The sequence below is a fragment of the Aulonocara stuartgranti genome (genome assembly GCF_965226115.1).
Source record: "Aulonocara stuartgranti genome assembly, chromosome: 1".
Lineage (NCBI taxonomy): Eukaryota > Metazoa > Chordata > Actinopteri > Cichliformes > Cichlidae > Aulonocara > Aulonocara stuartgranti.
Genome location: NC_138939.1, coordinates 31,324,383 through 31,347,545, shown reverse-complemented (window position 1 = coordinate 31,347,545; position 23,163 = coordinate 31,324,383). Strand labels below are relative to the sequence as shown.

The following is a 23,163-nucleotide window of genomic DNA, read 5'->3' as shown; positions in this document are numbered from 1 at the left end:
GTTTGTTTGTTTTAAACTGCTTTCTCTTGGCACTGAAGCACTCATTTAGTACAAAATCTTTAAGCTATGAAATTGTTATTTTTTGTTTTTGTGTTTCTGCCCATTAATACCGTATTCACAAAGAACAAAAGTATTTAACTATTTCAGAGTCTTTTATGTCTTCATTACACTGAATTTGAACCTTTAGCTACCACAGCAGCAGATGGATATCTTTTACTGACTACTAATTGGCTCATAACATTCAGCACACCCAGTATTAGCCAATCCCAACTTAAGGCTGATATATCTGTGCATCCCTAATGTTATCACGTTTTACAGTTTGGAAACTAATGGAGAAAATTAATCGCTGATTAACTGAATAGTTATAACAACAATGCAGTGAGCAAGTTAATTGCTGGGGTCTTTGAAACATGAAGACATCGCTACAACATAGCCATATTATTTAAATGACTTCATTTGGGAGTAAAATGGTATGACTGACTGCTCATGTTTCTTGTCCCATTAGTCATGTCCTTGAGTTCAGATCTTTGCAGTTTTTGCTCACTCCCTTGTGATTAGTGACTGTAATGGACAGTTTTGTTACAGATGTGAATGATGTGTTAGAATATATAAAAAGTTATAGATTGTGTGAAAGGATTTATTCTTTACAAAAACATAATAGTTGGTTGGAAGCAGAAATAAGGTGTTGTTTAATTGACAAAAAGGGGGAGGAAAGCGACATATCTCAATCTTTGTCTTAATGTCTCTCTTTGGTGCTTTCAGCTGGTGACATGCTCAGGTGCATTTAAAGAGGGCTCTCTTCGGATAATCCGCAATGGCATTGGAATTCATGAGCATGCCAGCATTGACCTGCCAGGAATCAAAGGTTTGTGTGTTTTGTGTGTGTAAGTCTGTGTCTCATCAGCCATCTCCCTCTCGAGCCTTGACTTTATTTGGACCTTAATATTCTACTGACTTCAGAGTAGAGCCACTTCACCCCGCACATCTGTTTGCCTCTGCTGGCCAAGATGCCAGCTGTTGCTCATTCAGGTTTGGCACCTGAACAGGAACAGATGGCTCCGATGTCATAGGTCTTCCCTCTGCACTTTCTAAATAACAGGAACATTGCCAAGGTTTGGTTTGGAGGCATTTGTTTTAATTTAGAAAATCAAAGTGCTCTGCAGTGTCTGCTATGGTAAGCAGACAATTTTAGGAAGCTCGTCAGGTTTTAACGACAGCAGACACCTCTTAATCCCAGAAAATTAGGTGTCTCTCAAAGGACTCTTCTCCGGTGCTTGAATGAGACACACAGGCCAGTTAAGGTCTGCTCACACTTGTTAGTTTATAGCTCTTTATCGACCATCTATGCCCTAAAAGAGTTAGCTGCTGGCTCTTGCCCCTGGCCTCTTTTATGAGAGGCAATTATTTACTTAGGTAATCAATGGCTCCTCAAGAGTGATTTGCAACCTGTACATCCTCCAACATGTTAACATTTGACAAATGGAATAGTTTAACATTGGGCACCGTCTTGATATTGCATTTCTTTTATTTCTTTGCAAATTGGTGCTGAAAGTAACTTTTTCAGTCTAACACTCTCAAATTCCCTTCAAGGTCTGTGGCCTCTCCGCTCTGAGGCAGGCAGAGAGACAGATGACATGCTGGTGCTGTCTTTTGTGGGTCAGACACGGTGAGCGTTTGTGCAGAATGCCAGATAAGGACAGGGTCAATTTTGAAAATGCGCATCTTATCTCAAGAGTATGTTTTCCCCCCAGAGTGTTGATGCTGAGTGGTGAGGAAGTTGAGGAGACTGAGCTTCCAGGCTTTGTTGACAACCAGCAGACATTTTACTGTGGAAATGTGGCACACCAACAACTTATTCAGGTTTGTATGCACACATGCACATATCTGTTATATATAAAGTACGGGGTCTGTTCATGCTTTGGAAAGTAAGAATTCGTTTCACAAATTCTAAATTAATTATTCAGCTGTGGCCTTGTGCCATTTAATAACATATCCTTTGGCGGAGCTGAATCATGCATGATTAAAAGGGCCAGTTCTGAATGTGAAGAGTTCAAAAAGACTTCATGTATTTTATACTTAATATAAATATTTTACTTAATTTAATCTCAAGTTTCATCCTCCCTTTTGGAAATGTGGATGAATCCTGCTGGGAATTCTGCCAAATGTTACAACCTCAATCATTAATCTTTAGGTTATGAAAACTCTGCTCATATTTCAGTGCTGGGGTTTTTTACTAACTCGTACACTTCATGTGTTTATATTGAATACATTTTGACGTTATTATCTGACTGAGTGTTGCTACGCCACTCATTGTTTTGGCCCTTCAGTTGAGTTTTCCTTACGTTTGCATTAAAGCCACCAGTGATAGAGGGGTTGTCCCGAAAGGACACTACAGCATAGTATTAGATGGCACTGGTGACATGAGACATGAGAACACTAAAGACTGTGTTAATTTTTAGTGGTAGTGTCCAAATTTGAAAGTTTGTAAAATTCACATTAAATATTGCTGTAATAGGAAATTGTCAACATAGGATTATTATTTACCTAATTACTCGGTGTGCCATGAACATGCTCATAGCACTAAACTCAGAATGAATGGCTGACTTGGTACCTATTTGCAGCTTTTAGCCTTATTTTTAGCTCATTAGTTTTGGTTCAACATCCTGCACATAGGCCATGTGCTTCGCTGCTCTAATTAATGTCACAATAAAAGCTCTAGGCAGCTGATTCCAGTAAACAAGCTCAGACAAGCCAACTATGCACTACCATACTTACACGAAACTGCAAAAAGTCTGAAAAAGGAGCTGGTAAACAATGCTGATATTTCTCTCAGAAGCAGTAAAACACCACATAAACACCTACAAGTGGCAACAAACACAGTTTCAGAGGGATGCTTATGTTGTCTATTTGCCATTGCAAACACCAGTATGATTAACCATCATATCATACATAGGTAGTTTCCAAAGGGGTGCACTACAAAGCAAGACTGGGTTAGCGAGCTTTGTCAATCTTAAAGTCAGATTTTCTGTGTTACAAAAGTGGCTCTCCTTATACGTGGATGAACCACCGCTGTAACTTGTGCCTAATTCATAATTTGGTTGGATAGCTTTGTCTCACGCTTTCGTAGATTATTTGCAGCATGTTTTAAGGTCAGTAAAGATTCTCTTCATTTTATTTGTCCAAGTTGTTGAGCTGTACATTACTAACATCACATGAAGCTCAACCGTGAAGTTACAACAGTGCAAACTTTGCATTATTCTCTCACTGGAATGTCCTTTTAGTTCATTAGGTAATTTTAAACAAAGTCTAAATGTTGTTATACTTGATGCTAATCTACTGCAATTCCAAAAGTTCCACTTGGAAGTGCAGATGCTATAACACAGAATACACAGCTCTCTAATGTGCAACCATCACATTAGTAATAAACAGCAGCACTGAGCACACTTAAAATGAGCATAAAATAATTCACTTATATACTGTTCCGTGCACTAAATCCCAACATTATTTTCTGCAGCATTAATTTGCCGTTGTATTTACAACAGTGTTGCATTTTACTGCCGTGCATGATTTATTTATTTATTTTTTCTTCTCTTTTTCTTATCAAACTGTATTTGTGCTGCAGCGTGAGGTTTTGCATTGTCTAAACGGTGCACTACCTTCACTTAATGTTTATACCTGCTGCAGTCTGTAATTAGGGCTTCTTCAGCGCCTTTGTCCTGTCTTGCTTTTTCACTGCTGTATAGTAGTACTTAGAGCAGGGCGATATGGCCAAAAATATTTATCACGATATATATTTGAAAATTTGCGATAACGATATAACCGACGATATAATTGATGCGAGACAAAATACAACTCCACAACATTACTAGCGCAAAAAGACAACCTTCCATTTATTTTCACTTAAACAAGAAGCTGGTTTTTATGTACATTAAAGCTTTATAAAAATGTAACAGTGCAAATGCAAATTCCTTGCTGAAAGTTTAACCAAAAGGCATTTCCAGTAGAAATGGGCTGACATATCCTGAGCATAACCATGTATAATATCCACTGAAGTTAAAAAGAGGTGCTTTGCAACATTAAACTGCAGTGTGCAGTACGTATTTTTCGGACCATAAGGTGCACGGGATTATAAGGCACATTAAGCGAAACAAAGCAGTCCGATAAATCAAACTTTATTAAACTCATTCTTCTTGCTTCCTCCACTTCTGTACCATTGATTCATTAATGTTGAATTCTCTGGCAGCTGCTCTATTCCCATGTTGCTGCAGTATATTAATGACTAACCTCGTATTGTGGATGGATTATCTCAGTTGTTCTCCTGACTGAAGTTTGGTCCGTTTACAGCATCCTGCCATGCGATTGCATTTGTCTCTAACCATGAAGAACCTTCACGTTAACTTTTATAAGTAGAAAAGTGTTAGTGTTGGTCCTCCAGCTTCACTGTTTATGTTATGCTAACATAGCTGTGTCGCTAGCGATCACGTAGCACATCATTATATACCAGGTAGCCCAACTTCAGTAACCCTACAAACGTCACTGCTGTTTAGTTTCCTGTCTTCATTTATGTTGGAAGTGATAGCAGAGCTGTACGTTTGATTTTTTTTCAGAAATCTCTCAGTCAGAACATGCAATATCATGCTTAGGTAACTAGCGAAACTAGCGAGCTAACTTCCGCTAGCTTCCTGCTAACTTCTAACTCCGTTAAATGTAATAACTTTTGTTTTCATGGATGCCTGGAAGTTAAACTTTATAGTTACACCTGGTAAAGCAGCAATGCTGATCGTTTTATTAAAGATGAAAGAATTTAGACAGTTTTTAACTCTAAGTGATGCTGCAGTGTTGTTTGACATGAAAAAGACGGAGTTTAGGACCCAGATTACTCCCAGATTTAAGAGCATCTTAGTCCGACAAATACGACAATAACAACGGCCGCTTGCATGTTCTGCAAAAAAATGTGCTTTGTTGTGTATCTGACGGACAAACACCAAACCAGTTCCACATCACGGAAGTTGCACCATTTTTACAAACCAATTCTGGTTCATCTGTTTCACTCAACAATCGGCCATGTGCGTATGAAAACAAAGGCACTGCGCATGCGCGTTTTACTCCCATTCTATCGCGATATTTCATTTTCCTATCGTTGCCTAACATTATACCGGTATTACCGTGAACGGTATAATATGGCCCAGCCCTAGTAGTACTCCCCTTTTACAATACACCATTATATTTTAAACATTGCATTTGTCTTGCTACCTAACCTCAGGGACTTTTGTGGGATGTGAAATACAAATGCAATGAAATGAACCGTTACAACAATAGTAATATCATTACTATATGTTACAGTGACATTTGGTTTTGTTGTTTCACAAAAGTGATTTCTGGGAGCAAACAAATGGCAGCCATTCATCCTTCATGTTTCTTTTAATCATACTATATTTCTTGACATTTGTATTGTAGTTAAACTGCTTTATTTTCTACAAAATGATTTTGCTTTATTTTCTAATAAGCATGTTACTGAAGCCTTTGCTTTGTCTTCATTTGTTTTTATCTTGCTTTTATCTTTTATCTTTAAGTCTAGCATCAGCTCTATAAGTATGAATGGAAGTGTTTTAAAGCAGTCTTAGCATCTGATATGTTAACGGTGCTAAATCAGTGGAATTCATTAGATGGGAAATTTTATGTAAAAAATTAGAGGAAGGATGAAACCTCTTTGGTTTTTCATAGATTAAGATATTCTGTGCAATAAGATATTCTTTAAAATACTTTCTAGCTCACAGTTTCTTTGTCATCTGTGGAAACACCAAATAACAAATAATGTTTCTCCAGATCACATCAGGCTCTGTGCGCCTGGTGCTTCAGGACAGCAAGACGTTGGTGAGTGAATGGAAGGAGCCACAGGGCAGGAACATCAGTGTGGCTGCGTGCAACCACACCCAAGTGGTGCTTGCTGTGGGCCGAGCCCTCTACTACCTGCAGATCCTAGCTGGAGAGCTCAAACAGATCAGGTAGGACAAAAATGGGGACTTATTAACATTTTTTTATTCACTGTTAAAACCCACTTCCCACTGCGCATCTGTAACCGGAAGGCCGCCGGTTCGATCCCCGGGCTCTCTGTCCTGGTCGTTGTGTCCTTGGGCAAGACACTTTACCCTACCACCTACTGCTGTTGGCCAGAGGGGCCGATGGCGCGATATGGCAGCCTCGCTTCTGTCAGTCTGCCCCAGGGCAGCTGTGGCTACAACCATAGCTTGCCTCCACCAGTGTGTGAATGTGAGAGTGAATGAATAGTGGTATTGTAAAGCGCTTTTGGTGCCTTGAAAAGCACTATATAAATCCAATCCATTATTATTATTATTATTACTTCCAGTCTTTCCACAAAGCCAACTGGCTGCTCACTTAGCTGCATAATTATCATGGAAAGCCTTAGTGAGCAAATATGAGCAGCTTGCGAGTTCACAAGCATGTCCAATGTCCAATCTCATCATTTTCACTGGGACCTCGATACAGATTCACTTGAGCAATAAAGCTATATACTGCAGTTAATGCTATTCAGTTATCTGAGTGCAGAGACTTAAATCTTGTCCTATTAATAAAAAGTGAACTCTTAATTCAGGATGTTGGGCTCAAATGTTTCGTAAAGAAATTTCTATATAACTATTAGACTACTTTCACGTTATTTGAATATTCAATATGATACATTTGACTGCATATGCAATGCCCAACAGAACAGAGGTATGGAAGCTTATTAACAAAGGTTAATTAACTCTATCCCCAGTAGTTCATTAGTCTCACAGTTATGTTTTTTTTATTTTTTTATTTAATACATGTTGCAGGAGGATAGTGGAGTTACTTTTTATTGTTCTTTCACGTTGCTGCTCTGGTTTCCTTGTATGACTGTCTTTTGGCCCTTTTGCAGTAATGTATGTACTATTTCACAGTAGTTTAGAAGAGAAGGATGCACAGTTGTAAAGCTTGCCACCAGGGCTGCTTGAGGAACACTGTGTTTGTTTGCAGTGGGTGTTCGTAAATGATGAAACGGAGACAGAGGGAAGAGTCTTAAACGGAGGCTTTGAAATAATGTTTGGGCTGCATCAATAAGCAGCTGGTTTGCTGTGTGCATCACAAAAATCTGTGTAAACCAGAAAGTCACTGTTGGCTTAAAGGTGTGTACAGGACTCTAATGCTCTCCTCTAATATAATTAAAGTGCGAGTACTCACCTTGGACAGTGATTATCCATTATATTTGCATTGTTGAGTAGCCTTGTTCCATTACAATGCAGTTCATTGGCCATTTTAATTAAAAAGTGAAAAGCTTCTTTTCTTGTCATTTTATTCAAAGCTTTCTTTGTAGTAATGACCAATTTAGATGTTTGACCTTCGTTGTACAGATTGATGTGTGATACTAAAAGACTGTTTTTTTAAAATCATTTTAATGACAGTGAATTAAAGATTTTATACCAGGGCATTTAACTTGATGTCCTTTATAATTTAAAGCTTAGAATATTTTCCATCTTCAAAATTGTTTCTATGTTTAGATCTGCTTATCAAGTTTAGCAATAGACATTTTAAAATGATTTAAAGAAAAGGCCTCTTGTGGCATCTGTAATTTTATATTTCCACATTGATGCTGTATGTCCTGATGTTGTGTTTTTACTCAGCAAGCATACTAATGGGGTTTGTCGTTAAAGATATATATTTTCAGCAGAGCATAAACAAGGAAGGTAAACTGTATGACTGACACTCATCTTTGAGAAGGAAGTTTTGTTGTTGGAGTTCACCCCATGTCTGCAAAGTTGGGTATTCCAACTTTCTCCTCCAGTCCAAAGGCATGCATGTTAGGTTAATTTGTGATTGTGAATGGGGTGCCTTGAAAAGCGCTATATAAATCCAATCCATTATTATTATTATTATTATTATTATTATTATTGACCTGGTCAAAATGTACACTGCCTCTTCCTCTACATCACCAACCATTACTCTGAATTGAATAAGGTTGGTTGTTTGGTTGTCTGGCAATTTTAGCTGGTGTTAAACTGACTCATACTTATCAGTGTAACATTTCTCAGTTTGTATCTCACATTGAGGAAAAATTGATTAGAACTCCTTCTCCGTGTCAGTAACACAATTATCCCATTAGCTATTTTAGTCAGGTGTTTTTGTGTGTGTGTGTGTGTGTGTGTGTGTGTGTGTGTGTGTGTGTGTGTGTGTGTGTGTGCGCGCGCGCGCAAATTTGGTCACACTTCTTTTCACAATTTGCAGGGCAGCTTGCTACTGTTTTCTCAAATCCTCCTCACCTTTCTCAGTACCACAGAAATGGAGCATGAGGTCGCCTGCTTGGACATCACACCTCTCGGGGAGGGTGGCGGTGAGTCACCGCTCTGTGCTGTGGGACTCTGGACTGACATCTCAGCCCGTGTGCTCAAACTACCCTGTTTCACAGCCCTGCACAAGGAAATGCTCGGTGGAGGTGAGAGAAATGAGAATGAGATTACCCAGACAAGAGCAGTGGAAAGCTGTTAGTGGCTTGTGGAGAGAGATGTCGATGGAAATAATGTCATTCAAGTATATTTGTGTTGCACAGTAGTGCATACATGGTCCGCACAATTGTACAAAAGCAGCAATTCCTGAACCGTTCTCAGAAAGTATGAATAACATGAACTTTGAGGTCTCAATATCACTGTGACCACAGTAATTTACTAACATGAGTGTTGTAAAATTATTAAGCAAAAGCCTAATCCCAATAAGATTTGATAGCAAAAATAATATTAAGAATACTGAAACAGGAACAAACTTCATTTGAGGAAGCTGTTTTTACAGAATTTCTCAAACATACCTGCCACAGAAAAGGCAAACAATATAAAATACTTTGGTTCACATTGATCTACTGAACTGGTTCCATTTTTTTATGTGCATGGTTTATTTGAAGAGATGTGGAACTCTCTCTAAATAAAAAAGCTTACATTTCTTCAATTTAGGTCTGTGATGGTTGGGGGGAAAAGTCAAATCCAACAAACAGTTAGGGCTGCTCGATTATGGCAAAAATGATAATCACGATTATTTTCACTGAAATTGAGATCACGATTATTTGACGATATTTATTTAACCCTTTAAGACCTACTATAGAACCAAGTCCACCAGAGCTTATATTATTTTTTTTACATGCTGTAGTGCCATTTGTGGGAGCATTTCAAGTTGCTATACATCAATACAACTGTTATAGCCCATATTTTAATAATATGTATGCATTAAGTCCATAGTAATTACATAAATTGCAAAAAAGTGCAATAAACTACAAAAAAAATTGAAAATCACTTTTGTTTTGTTTACATATATTTCTACTTGGAGAAATTTAAGAGGTTTATCCCTCAAAACTTTAAATACAATAAAGTTGCAAAAAATAGTTTACAACAACAGGAAATTTATTTTGAGTGTCTTCATAGTTTTATTTTGGAGATACAGCAATTTTTATATATTGCAGGAAAAACAAAAAACAATCCTATGATGCAAATTTGCAAAGAAAACAGCATGTGCATCATTTCACTGTGGGAAGTGTTACGAACAGCTGATAGGAACGGCAAAACGTGTTTCTGGAATATTATGTTTTTGTTCCTGCAAGCGCTTTTTATGCAATTTTTGCAAAGCTATATGTGGAACGAAACCGTGACTGAGGACAAGCTGATGGCATCAGATGTAAGTACAACTCCTCCGGTTTCATATGCAAAACAAATTATTGCGCTAGCTTACACGGTTCAGGTTCTACAGGGATTTAACAATAGTTACGCAGAACGGAGCGTGCTGCTCTGACCGGCTTTAAAGGGTTAACAATGACTTTAAAAAATAATATAAAATAGTGTGCAACACCACTGAAGTTTTTTTTTTTTTAAACTCTCTTTTCAACCAACGGCAGTCACTCTCCAAATAACTTCTGCTTAGCTTTCCGAGCTTCCCTCGGGTCCTCTTAATCAGCGGTCTCCAACCTTTTTTGCGCCACGGACCGGTTTATGCCCGACAATATTTTCACGGACCGGCCTTTAAGGTGTCGCGGATAAATGAGGGAGGGGCTAATAATCGGCTCAGTCATTTTTAATGATCGTTGGAAGCCCAGATCGTAATCGTGATTAAAATTCGATTAATTGAGCAGCCCTACAAACAGTTGAGTTAGATACTAAGCTTACCATGGGAGAAAATGATAGCCTGGCTTTGTCAAATGGTAAAACAAAATATGCCTACTAGCACCTTTTAAAAGTTCAGGAATGAACTTTTAATATTAAGGTTTTTTTTTATATGAGAGCAGTAGCTCTTCTCTTGTTGCCTTCAACTGCTCCCAGCTAAGAAATACTCCTACAGAAACTGACCTCTGAAACAGCTAGTTGTTGGTTTTTGTGCTCAAAAATAAGCAGACTGAAACATGTTGATTTGTGACCGGACAGAACTGGACAAAACAAAAAAAATAGTGAAACTATTGCTTTAAGAATTTTAATAAATCACTCCAAGGCATGGGTCCATAATAGTGCAGTAATGGCTTCAGTGAAATGGATTGTATCTCCAGTTTCCAGTTTAATAGATGTAAATGGCATCTCACATGAAGCAGCTCATTTTAGCAAGTACTTGATGAGTGCTTAAGCATTAAATATGCTGCTAATCTAAATGCATTTAGTGCACCACTTATACACTTGAGAAGAATTTAAACTTTGAATGTTTAAAGTATGCAAGAGAGGACTTGAATACTTTTTGGGTTGAACTTATGAAAAAGTCAGCAGTTACTGGGAAAAAAAAAATTCATAACAGTGAACTGGCACTGGCAGGCCTCTTACTTTCCACAAAGAACAACTCCACAGTCTTTCCCACAGTGTCACACTTTAGTCTTGAGCCACCCCTCATTATTGGTGTTCTTTAAAGATCCAGTGTTGTTTCCAGACGTAACGGACAATTTGACAGAATTAGATTCATATTGTATCTTTAGCCACTTTGTTACTAGCATCCTGTTGCAAAAACTCTTAATTTGTTCCTTTTTCTTTTTTTCTTTTTTTAGTTGAATCTATGAAAAATGCCAACGATAGCAGAGTTAGATAATCAGATTCTAAAGAACTATTAACTGAAAACTTTGCTTATCTCAGCATGGTTTGCAGCGTGTCCTCATAAAATTCTGGAAATGTAGTCAAGAAGTTGTTCCAGGCCTAAAATCTACAATCAGTTGATCCATCTGCTGTTCACTGCAGCTTCATCAGGAATGGTCTCAGGGCTGGTGTGAAGAAACTATTCTTATGGAAGGCAAACAAAGAGAAAATGCTGACAGGAACACAAGAATTGAAAATCTGTGACAAAGGTGTTATGGAGTGACAAATCCCAATTTGAAATGTTGGTTCAAATCATTTTCATTAATATGAGCAGGTCAGAAGAGAGGTGCAAAAGTATCTGCAGCGATGGTTAGGAGCTACCTTTCAGCCAGTGATGTTTGAGATATTAATATTAATGGAACTGATGGTAGAAAGGTGCTTTATTGTATGTGTACAATGACAATAAAGGGCCATTCTGAAAAGTAAAAGTATGTCTAAAAAGAAAAACACACAGTGGAACAGTGAGTCATGGACTGGCCTCCCCAGAGCCCAGACCACAACTTCTTTGAAGCAGTGTGGAATCATCTCAAGAAAGCCTTTATTTGTCACATGCAAGTTGCCCTGCAGCGAAATGGGACACCCCCCCCCCCGACCTTACATACACAACACAGACATCACATGGGGAGACAGGTCAGAGATATATATATATATATATATATATATATATATATATATATATATATATATATATATATATATATATATATATATTTGTGTATATTTTGTAGCCTTTTCTTTTTTTCTTTAGGTCACGAGCAGTTGTCTAAGCATTTCACTGCATATCGTACTGTGTATGACTGTGTACGTGACAAATAAAATTTGAATTTGATTTGATACTTGAAGGAAGCTTGTGCAAGAGAGAGTGCAGGTTTTGTTGAAGAATAGAGGTAGTTTTGCCACTATTTTTGCCTTAATACTGTCTTTCCATTTATGTTTGGACATGTTTCAATAAATCATTGCACATATTTTCCTAGCATCCCATAAAGAAATAAGGCGTGGCTTGAGATGTCTGCACAGTACTGTAATACTCAACATGTTGACATTTTTAGATCTGTCAGTGGAAGCAGAATTTCAATACTTCGTCCCACTCCTGCCCTTAAGCTATGTTAGCTTTGTTACATTGATTGTGTTTTAGACCTTCTATGCATGTCCTTCAGAGTACATCTTCATGTTTGAACTTTAATAATTTGTCCTGCTCAGCTAAAAATAATTGATGTACATTTCCATGGAAATATGTCCCCCTTTTCATTTTGTACACTTCTATCTGAACAGTGGTGCTTTTTGGTGAGTCAGCCAGTAAGTACTTAATCATAGCCAAAGTTGTTTTGATGTAACTGGCCTGCAGTCAAAGAAACCGGTGTTTGGGAAACTGAGCAAAACTGAACTCTTTATATTTATCCTGAAGCATTCAAATGTTGTTTCTTTTAAAGTTACCACAGAGTCTGAATAAACTTGATTGATTTTTCTGACGGAGGTATTTTTACAAACATTTATCACTTTAGTATAGAACCAGTGACTCTAGAGTACAGCAAAAATAAATCACTTGTTTGTGTGTGTCCTCAGAAATCATTCCTCGCTCTATCCTAATGACCACCTTTGAAGGGAGCTACTACTTGCTGTGTGCCCTGGGAGATGGAGCACTCTTCTACTTTGGTCTGGATCTGCAGACTGGTAGGTCCTTCTCACTGTTACCGCTACAATCTTTAGACGAGAGCTTCTCAGACGTCTCCAGACTGATGAGGACCTTCAGGCTGGGCCACAGGCTGCTGTCTGTGAGCATTTTCATTTTTAGTTTATCATTTCTTGTCGACTTGCGTAACTGCCAGCACTATATTTGGATGTGTTGGTTCAGAAACTCTACTGCCTGAAGAAAGCTGTGTTATAAGTTTGATTGAAAGGCTGTCATTGAACTGTTAAAGATTTTCAATGTGGTAAAGGCAGAAAAAAGCAGCAGTTTCACAGACAGGACCAAGGCAGCCTACATCAAGGCCAAATGTGGCCAGAAGAATAGAAATATTAAAGGGTCTCTGACATGAGATGGATATATTTAAATGGAATTGTAAAAGGAGGACTTGAGAGTGAGACAATAAATGCTTTTCTGTGTTTAACCGTCTGCTTTTTGGTCCTGAAAAGATGCTGTGCAGTTCAGTAAAGTCCAGTGAGTGTTTATATGTGCATTAGCTAATGTTACGCACTGAGGACTAGCAAAGACTTTCCACTAATTACCTCGGTTTTCATTTAGTATGCTGCATCATTCACATCAGATCAAACGAATTTGACCATGTTATAGAGAAAGGGCTCTCTGGTAGCTTGCTTAACATTAATGTAGTATTTCTGATATTGCTAGTTAAAATAAAAGCTGCTTAGGCTGGTAACCTCTGGATTTTAGGTCTCAGGCTTCATGACCACTTCATCATCCTGCACTTTCAACATGTTAGTATTTCCTTCTAATAAACAACTGTTATCACAGGCGGTGCAGTCATTTGATGCAAATGTAGTTGAATAGTCCTGAACTGCTGCCAGACGAAACTAAAACCGATTTTCAGGTGTCTGTTTTTGAATTTTAAATAGCTGCATGCATTATCACTGTCTGATTTACCCAAACACATCTGGCAGTGTTTTACAGCGATCTTTGTAAGTTTTTGATTCTTATTCTTTATTACTGTATTAGAATGAATGTTATGTAAGTCACAACCAATCAGAACATTTAAATCCATTAATGCCTCTTAATCAAGACTTAATCTGTTCTGCCTCTACAGTGAAATGTAGGCATGTGCTGAGATGTAGTCCAATGGGGAGGCCAGTTTGTTAACGTGTTCATTACTGATTGTGGAAATTATGAGGTCCATTAAAGTACAAAGATACATTTTCTAATTGCTCGTTTTGTCAGACCAGCAGTTCAAAGATGCCATATTTCATTTACAAACACATCACAAAGATTCCCCTGGGTCACCTGATCCAGGCCTAATTTTAAGCTTTGTTAAAAAGGACAGTTTTAAGCCTAATGTTTCCACAGAGGAGGGGCGTAAAAGATGAAGGCTCTACCCTCCATTATAGTCTTATGAAATTTGAACTACAAATAAGCCAGTAGTTTGAAAGTGAAGTACTCTGTTAGGATAACAAGGTACTATGAGGTCTTTAAGATATGATGGGGTCAGGATTTTGCATGTGAGGAAGATTTTCTATTCTTAATTTAACAGGGAGCCAAGGCAGAGACGCTAAAATGGGAGAAAAATATGCTCTCCCTCTCTCTCTAGTCCCAGTTAGTACAATCACTGTAACTTTCTGAATCAGCTGATGGCTTTTCAAGCTTTTAGAGTGACCAGATAATAATGATTTACAACAGTCTGGAGCTAATCAATGTATAAACTAGCTTTTCAGCCTTACTTTAAGACAAGATTTTTCAGATTTTATCTCTACGCAAATTAATAAATAATTTATGTGTGTTCATATAAATATGGTTCAGTAATTCAGTCAAATTAAAGGCCAACGCCTGTGCAGGTTATTCTCTGTATACTGCTGTTATAACTACTGGCTGTACAAAAGATAAAGAATAAACTGAATGGAGCGGTGAAACGTAATTAAAGCAGATGCTTTTATTCAGACCTCATGGGGCCACTGAATGGTTTGGTGAGCATTAAAAGCAACGTATACAAGGAGAACACAAGGGCAAAGCATTAATACTTAATGCCAGCGAGATCAACAAAAACTACCAAGTTGAATTTCGTGAACCCCCTGATAGAGCATTTGCTTTGGCAGAGGATCTGCTCTCAGTGCGTCTTTCTGGGTGGCTTAAAGGAACTTGGCAAAAGGCTCTTTTGACCCAAATACGGATGTAGACCCATTTCTCAAGCTGTTTCAAGTCTGTGGTTTGATCTCGTTTCCTTTTCCTAGGTGCCCTAAGCGAGCGTAAGAAGGTCACTCTTGGTACACAGCCCACTGTGCTGAGGACCTTCAGATCCCTGTCCACTTCCAATGTCTTTGCCTGCTCTGACCGACCCACTGTTATCTATTCCTCCAACCACAAGCTGGTGTTCTCCAATGTCAACCTCAAGGAGGTCAATTATATGTGCCCACTCAACTCTGAGGGCTACCCCGACAGGTCAGCAGCAGAACTTTTCTTCCCTATCATATTTTATCAGTGTGTGGTTTTATGGGAAATTCATCTGTTTTCTTTTCTGTGCTCTGAAGAGTTGGTAGCCGTAAGCCCTTAACGTCTTTTGTTTTGATCCTCTAGCTGACAGAGCTGACTCAGATGTAGTCTCTTTTGATTACAGATGCATACAATCCCACTTTTTGATTTGCAGATAGTGGGTGTATTTTGCCTCTTTTCTCGCCCCTTACTAATGCTGCGTTTTTCATCACAGTTTGGCTCTGGCCAACAACAGCACTCTGACTATTGGAACCATCGATGAGATTCAGAAACTCCACATTCGCACTGTTCCCCTGTATGAATCTCCAAGGTCAGTCAAATATTGAGTTAGAACTGAACTTGAAATGAGCATTTCACATCCATCATCTGTACAAATAATGCTGTTTGTTCTTCATGTTTGCAGTGCCCATTTGTTCTAACCACTTTCTCACACTGGTTTTGTTACATACGCTGGATCAATTTTTGTCATTCTTTTTTCCCCAATCTTTTAAGTGATAGCCATGGCTTAATATCATTTGATAAAGGCTATCAGGTTAGGTTATTGATAAGGTTATGTTATCAAGTTAGAAAACACAAAGCAGGCTCCCCTAGGGGCTTTTTTTTCATCCTGTTTACCCATTTGCTGTTTTCATATTCGCTAACGTGTTTCTATCACTGTCTTTTCTCACTCAGACGGATCTGTTACCAGGAGGTTTCCCAGTGTTTCGGAGTTCTGTCCAGCAGAGTGGAGATTCAGGATGTGAGCGGCACCACATCTGCTGTACGACCCAGCGCGAGCACTCAGGTGCGGTACCTCCCTGTTGTTTGGATGATAAACACCACAGGGCTTGTTTGTTCTGCACTCTTATCTAGCCAGGCACACTGACTGAGAATATTGTTCATAAAATGAATCTGTGAGCTGTCAAGACACCAAATGTTTTGTCTTGTTTGTTACCTGTGAGGACCACTGCAGCCCAAATTTCTCAGCTAGGAGTCTAAAATCTGACTCCTGTGGTATTCAGTGTTACACTTTGCTTAATCACAACCTGATAATTGTAATCTGAGCGTAACTGAAGCTGTTACAGTAAAAGGTTTCCTGTTCAGAGATTAACAATACTGTATGCAAGTTTTAAAAGGTTCGAAATGTTGCTATGTGGAGTTTAGAGAAGTCAGAAAGTAAATGTGTTTTTTTTCTTCTCATGTTTTGATCACATCTATTTATTTTAGAATGCATTAATGGGAGCTGTTAATTAAACACTAACCTAATAGCATAATTGAAGTAATCAACTACTGAGCCATTGTCAGGTTTGTCATAGAAATTTTTAGCATTTTAAATATACAAATTAGATAACAACGGGTTGTTTCTGGCTTTCAGTGTGAAGAGAAAGCATGTTGTACTGGCTGGAGAACAGCAAATCATGGTATCTATGTTCAAATGTGATGGTAAAACGGTATAATTCCATTACATTTGCCTTGAGAAGAAATAAACTTGTCAGTAATTTTTTTTGGCGGTGGTGGTGGTTCACATGAGTAAAAAGAAACAGCAGGTGTTTAGTATAGAGTGCAAGCTTTAAGTCAACATGTAACACATCTCAGAAGGGAATTTGTCCCACTCCTCTTTAGAAAAACTCTCTAAATCCTGCAGGTTTCGTGACTGCCACTTGGCAACTCGAAGCTTTAGCTCCTTCCTACTTTTCTATAACATTATGGTCTGGTCACTGGCTAGGCCTCTAGACCTTAATGTCTTTTTGCTTTAGCCACTCCTTTGTTCCTGTGGTGGTATGTTTTAGGTCCTTGTCACGGTGAAAGAAAAAGGTTCTCGTCCTTGATTTTACAGTTCGTAGCCCCATCCATTGGCTACTCAGTGTACTGAAGTTATCCTGTAAACTTATGAGATAAACAGCCCTGAAGCATAATGTTTCCACCTCTGTGCTTGACTGTGGGAATGTTATTCTTTAGCTCATAATCAGTATTTCCTCACAGCAGGTTGAGCTGGATTTTGATTTCATCTGTCCGCAGCACTTCATTCAATCAGATCAATTTAAAATTTGTTTTTTGTGTTTCATTTTTGGTTGATATTCTGTCTCGCCCCATTAAAATAAAACTCCCTGTATGTAGTGGCAGTGACCATATAGGCGCTAGGGCATGCATTTAACTACGCATCTCATAAAAATAAAGGTGACAAAAATAATGTAGTAGCAATAAGAGTAAATGTATGATGTCTAAATGATGATTAATAGGTTATTTTCTAAGTCTAATATAAAAACATTAATTTTTATTTTCAAATGGTGCAGGAACCCTGAAGGATTACAATTATTGTTAGAACATTTGTCCTGTAAAGCCATTTAGAAAGCAGCAGAGTGAATGAATGAGGAAGGATTAGGGCATTTGCTTTATTCCATTGTCATCTCTTACTATTGCTCACAGTCAAGCTCAATTTATCTGGTTAGAGTTTAGAGTTCACATCAAATTTTAACAACAGGGAACATAGTCAGCTTTTGTTTAATTTGTTGACACGAAATGCAGATGACGACTTTTTAGCTGACAAGAAAGAAAGAAAAAAATAGTAGAATGAGACTTTCAAAGGGATTCTCACATGGAGAGCTAATCAGAAACGTCCACACTGGCAGTATGTGTTATGCCCGCTCAGCATGGCTCTTTATCTTCTCCAAGGGGACAGGTGTATACTTTTATTTGTGTTTGCATTTACTGCCAGAGCGCCTCTCACATGTGATGACCAGAATGATGTTTACCTGATTTTAAAATGCTGCACATCTGCTGCCACAGATGGTGCCGACTGCGCTGTTCACACAGCTCATGTTGAAATGGGGATTTGAATTGTTTTATAAACCTGTGTTTGGCTTTGTCTGCCCTTCTCTTGCTTGTTCCATCTCATAAATCTGCATCCTTCTAGGCTCTCTCTAGCAGTGTGAGCTCCAGCAAGCTCTTCCCCAGCAGCACTTCTCCCCACGAGACTTCCTTCGGGGAAGAGGTGGAGGTTCACAATCTGCTGGTTGTGGATCAACACACCTTTGAAGGTGAGACAGCAGAATATATATTTCCATTTGAACTAGGAGCATATGATAGTAAAGTAATGTAAAATTGTTGGCAATATGGTGCATGGTCATCATTTGCTAATAAAAGTTGCTGTTTTCTTTTATTTAATCTTATTTTCTGCTTAAATATTTGTGTTTTTATGGTGGGTTTTTTGTGTTCTATGATTGTAAAAAGGTTCATAAAACATAAATGTTTTGGCATTCTGTATCTAAAGCAAACCTCTGGCTCTTTATTAAATAACTGAATGATTTTTGGGAGTCATGCAAACAGTTCAAGCTGAATCCCAGGCAGGATTTCCTTCAGTCTGTTTTGCATTGCAGATTTTACTGCACCAAGCCTTTTTTTTTTTTTTTTTTTTTTAAATACCCAGGCATGACCATCCCCACATAAATTAGTGTATGTTATATGTTAATAATATGTAAATAAGGGACTGGCTCAGTACACTGTGTCCACATCCCATTCTGCTTTATTAATGTGCAATCAGATAACTGCTTATTTAGATGTTGTGAGTTTTCCATCAGATATGGAGACACATTTTGATGCATTAGGGTGCAGATCCTGATTTGTATGCAGTTATATTTTATTAATTACCTCCACCTACACTGCCTAGGTTAATGAGCAAAAGCAGCAATAAAATTGAAAAATTTCCTCTCTAGACAGGTGCAATAAAACTAAAAAGAGAGCGAGGGAGGTTAGAAATTATGCCTGTCTTCATAGTATACAGATGCAGGGGATCAGCCCGGTTTGCTACATAATTCTGAAAATCTTGTTCAGCGTCACACATCGAAATTGGCATTAAACACAAATGGGGGAGAAAAAAAAGTACAATGGGCCAAGAACAATCAAACAGACCTGTATACAAGCTGTAGGCAATCCTCCATCTTGGCTATAAGATATTTGGATGAGAAGACAAAAGCATGCTGTCTAATTATGAAGCCATCCATTAACAACGAATGGAGAGCTGAACTGGGCGAATAATTACCAGACGATGTGTAGGACATGTGTCTAAAATAGCTCTACTAATGAATGTATTGTGCAGTGTTATACAATTACTGCACGACATTGAGTCCAGTGTAATGTGCTGCTGAGATTGCAATATTCAGATAAACCTGAGCTCTCACCTCAACGAGATAAATCTGATTCAAAAGAAGCAACGTGAGAGGATGGTAGAGGGAGATCTGGGCAGGTGTGGTGTGTTTGTTGATTTTCTGTTGTTTATACAGTATCCAGCGGCACTGCTTTTCAATTAGATTGTGAACTGAAAAGAGGTTCACATCATGGATATTATCTGTAGATTTTTAGATACTAACAATACTAATAACGTCTTAAATAATTTTAAAATAATATTTCTTAACTGTTCAAGTGGACATTGTGTGTTGTGAAAGGACATTATAACAGCGATTGCAGTAGTTTTTCCTCTATAGTGTAGTTAAAAACCTGCTTGGCCACTCATGCTTGCCTTGTCCGACTTTTATTGCAATGTTACAGTGTTTCCATTTGTGAAGAGATTCATTCTTCAACTATTAACAAAAACTTTAAATTCAAGTAACATTCTCCTTGTTTTACATTTCTAACAAAGTCATTTGTATTTTGTGTATTTGTCAGTTCTGCATGCCCATCAGTTCCTCCCCAGTGAGTATGCTCTCAGCCTGGTGTCTTGTCGCCTGGGAAAAGACCCGTCTGTGTATTTTATCGTCGGCACCGCCATGGTGTACCCAGAGGAGGCTGAGCCCAAGCAAGGACGCATCATTGTCTTCCACTACACCGACGGTCAGTACCCAAACATTCTTCAGGTTTCTCCATTTGCAGCAAATAAACCTAAAATCACTTTTCTGTCTTGTTCTTCAACCTTTATCCCATTTGCCTTCTCAGCCCGGCTCATTTCGCCTTGCTCTCTTCATCCTTCACCTGTTTTCATTTTCTCCTCTCCACCCTCTGTCCTATATTTCACGCACGAACACTTTGTCCTGCCACGCTCCTGTTTCCCTCCTCACTTAATCATTTTCTTATCACTTCTTATCAGACGTTCCTCCTCTCGACACTACTGATTCTTCTCATTTCCTTTCACACTGCGCCCCTCTCAAGGTGCATTGCATGCCTTTCGTTTATCCTCCTGCAACTCTTCATTTTGCCTATCCTCATTCTGAACGCATCCGTCTTCCTTTCTTCACTTTTTCCCACATCTCTCAGTAATTAAGCAGTAGTCACTTTTTTTTGTAGGAGCTAGTTTAACTCAACCTTTCATGTCTAATGCTTTGAAAGTTAACACAAGATTGACTGGGAGACACTCTGCTTTTTCCTCCAGGTAAGCTCCAAACCGTTGCTGAAAAGGAGGTGAAAGGAGCTGTCTACTCTATGGTAGAGTTCAATGGCAAATTCCTGGCCAGCATAAATAGCACAGTAAGTGGACATTAGTATTTTTAGCTGGTCTTTGAAAAATCTTGACTTTTTCTTATAGTCATGCTTGAAGACCTGAAGAAAAAGTGCAGCTTGAAGGTTAAATTGTTTTAATTTGTCAGATTCTATTTTTTTTTCTTTTACTGAAAAAACTTGCTTGCATAATTAAATCTTTACTTTCGGCCCTTGGGAAGGTGCCTGAGTCAAGTGCACCTCCATCACAATTGCTTTTCACTGCACACGTCACAATTTACCATGTAGTCCAGAGATTAAAAGCAGCACCTCTCTATTTTGCTTCAGTTTTCTCACCATGTGTCGAGGAAACTGAGTTATGAAAAAACTGTGTTTACTTGGATCCTTCATTTCACCTTAACGTGAAGAATAGCTGCATATTCTCTTCCAAATAGTATGTGAATATATAACATTTACACTCTAAAGTGTTTATTCCTTAAGCGTACTTTTGTAAAACTTCTTTGTATTGTGCTGGAGAGACATCAACTGAAGGTGACCTGGGACCAGGCTGTACTTTCATATAATATGAATTTGTAGCACAAGATGGAGCATTGAATTAATATAACATTTATGTAGGCGACCAAAATAACACATTCTCATGTCCGACGTTGGAATGAGGAAATGAGAATAGACCTAAAGATAAACATTTAAAATAAAACAAAACCAGCACAACACAACCATGGATATAATGCTGTCCCCTAGTGGTGAACGTTTTAAATTTGCAGAGGTTAGACAGTGGTGTGAAAAAGTGTTCGCCCCCTTCCTGAGTTCCTTTTTAATATTTGTCACACTTTTGAGAATTTTGTTTTACTCCACTGTGTCAGGCAGGTCCTAATTTAAGTGATTTCTTGATTGATAACTGGTGTGGCAGTAATCAGGCCTGGGTGTGGCTGGAGTTGATTTATGTTAAAACAAGGGGGTTAACTGTTTTGCACAGGGCCATGTAGGTGTGAATTTTTTGGCCCTCAATAAAGACCTTCATTAAGAAATGGCATTTTGTTTTTATTATCTTTTTCTTATATTTAATTTGTTTGATGATCTGAAAAATTTAAGTGTGACAAATATACAAAACAAATACTTTTTCAGTCAGACTGCTCAGTGTGCTTCATTTAGTCCACTTTCAAGTGATTTGCATGTTTTGACTTTCTTTGATTGTGACAGGAAATGACAAAAACTACCTCCTTAGCAGTTTTTCTTCAATATCTAAATCATTTGATCCCACATGGATGCGAAAGAAACAGCCTCACTCCCCACTCTTTTGTAATATCACACTCATTCACACTAAGATATAGATAGATTAAAAGCTAGAAAGTCATGTTTATCCAAAGATTTAGTGATGGGTTTCAGATATCTGAAACTCATCACTCACTGCAGCTAACTTTCCACATCTAGCTCCCAAAGATAAACAGTGATTAAAGGGTAATCAATCCTGGAAGCAGTATTAATTTTTCTTTATGGTGACAACCTCAGTAGAGCATTATGCAAAATGTTTGGGATTTTTTTACTGGACAATTTTTCTTATTTTTTCTTATCTTTTTTTGTTTGTTTGTTTGTTTGTTTTTAAACTACAGAGTTTTACACTTGGATCTTTCTTTCTGCACCTTAGTGTCTTTTAAGCACAACACTCTTTATTTCTGCTCAAACTTGATATGGACAAACAAATAATTTAAATTTTTTCTGGAAATTTAAGAAATTCCTGACTAAAGTAGAAATGTTGTTCTTATATTGGACTACAAGCTGAGTGGAGTCCCCTACTGCAAAGACAAACAGTCAAGAGTCATTACTGATTCAGATTGATTGCAGCGTAGGAATACAAAATAGATTGAAGTGAGACCGTGATTGTTTAGAGACGAGTGACCTGTGCAATCACCTTGTGATCAAAATTGGTGACCCAGAGGTTGAGGATATTGCATGGTGATTGCAGCTACTTTGATGTAATCACTGGGCAACCATCTTTTTTTGGTTTTCTTTTTTTGGTTTTTCTTTTTTCTTTTGTTTGTTTGTTTGTTTTCTCCCCCTTAGTAACTCTAGTACAGCTGAGTAAATAAAGTTTATTACATTTTTAAATTATACTCAACTATAAAAACAAAGAGAAAAATAGATCCGAAAGTAAAACAAAAAGACGTCATTAAATGAATAAAGGATGAAGTTGTTTTGTTTTTGTTGGTTTTCTTTGTTGTTGTTGTAATGTAAACTTTGTACATGTAGTTACATTTTTTGAAATAATAATAACAATAGATGATGACTATAATGATAATAATAATCATTCCAAATAAAACCGGCTAGTCTTTGTTCTATTGAGTTTACCGTCATGAGTAGAAATTTGGTCTACCTTGATTTTTTTTGTTTTGTCAATTGCTTGACTCAAATTAATTAAAAAAAAGTTGTTAGCTGGTGCAGACAGCATGAAACTGCGAGTGTAATTAGCCGTTTAATGTTCATTAATGT

The 23,163-nt window shown here is 37.9% G+C and overlaps 1 protein-coding gene across 2 annotated transcripts in view; it reads left to right on the top strand.

Annotated features, from left to right (window-relative positions):
• The window catches only part of ddb1 (damage-specific DNA binding protein 1), a 47,171-nt gene that overhangs the window by 12,478 nt on the left and 11,530 nt on the right, over positions 1–23,163 (top strand). For both annotated transcript variants that reach the window (XM_082535322.1, XM_082535323.1), the window contains exons 10-21: positions 763–865; positions 1,591–1,666; positions 1,752–1,860; positions 5,827–6,005; positions 8,304–8,467; positions 12,681–12,788; positions 15,012–15,219; positions 15,485–15,580; positions 15,943–16,054; positions 18,164–18,287; positions 19,912–20,076; positions 20,612–20,706. In XM_082535322.1, coding sequence (XP_082391448.1) covers positions 763–865; positions 1,591–1,666; positions 1,752–1,860; positions 5,827–6,005; positions 8,304–8,467; positions 12,681–12,788; positions 15,012–15,219; positions 15,485–15,580; positions 15,943–16,054; positions 18,164–18,287; positions 19,912–20,076; positions 20,612–20,706 — 1,539 coding nt within the window. The remainder of the gene's footprint in view (positions 1–762; positions 866–1,590; positions 1,667–1,751; positions 1,861–5,826; positions 6,006–8,303; positions 8,468–12,680; positions 12,789–15,011; positions 15,220–15,484; positions 15,581–15,942; positions 16,055–18,163; positions 18,288–19,911; positions 20,077–20,611; positions 20,707–23,163) is intronic.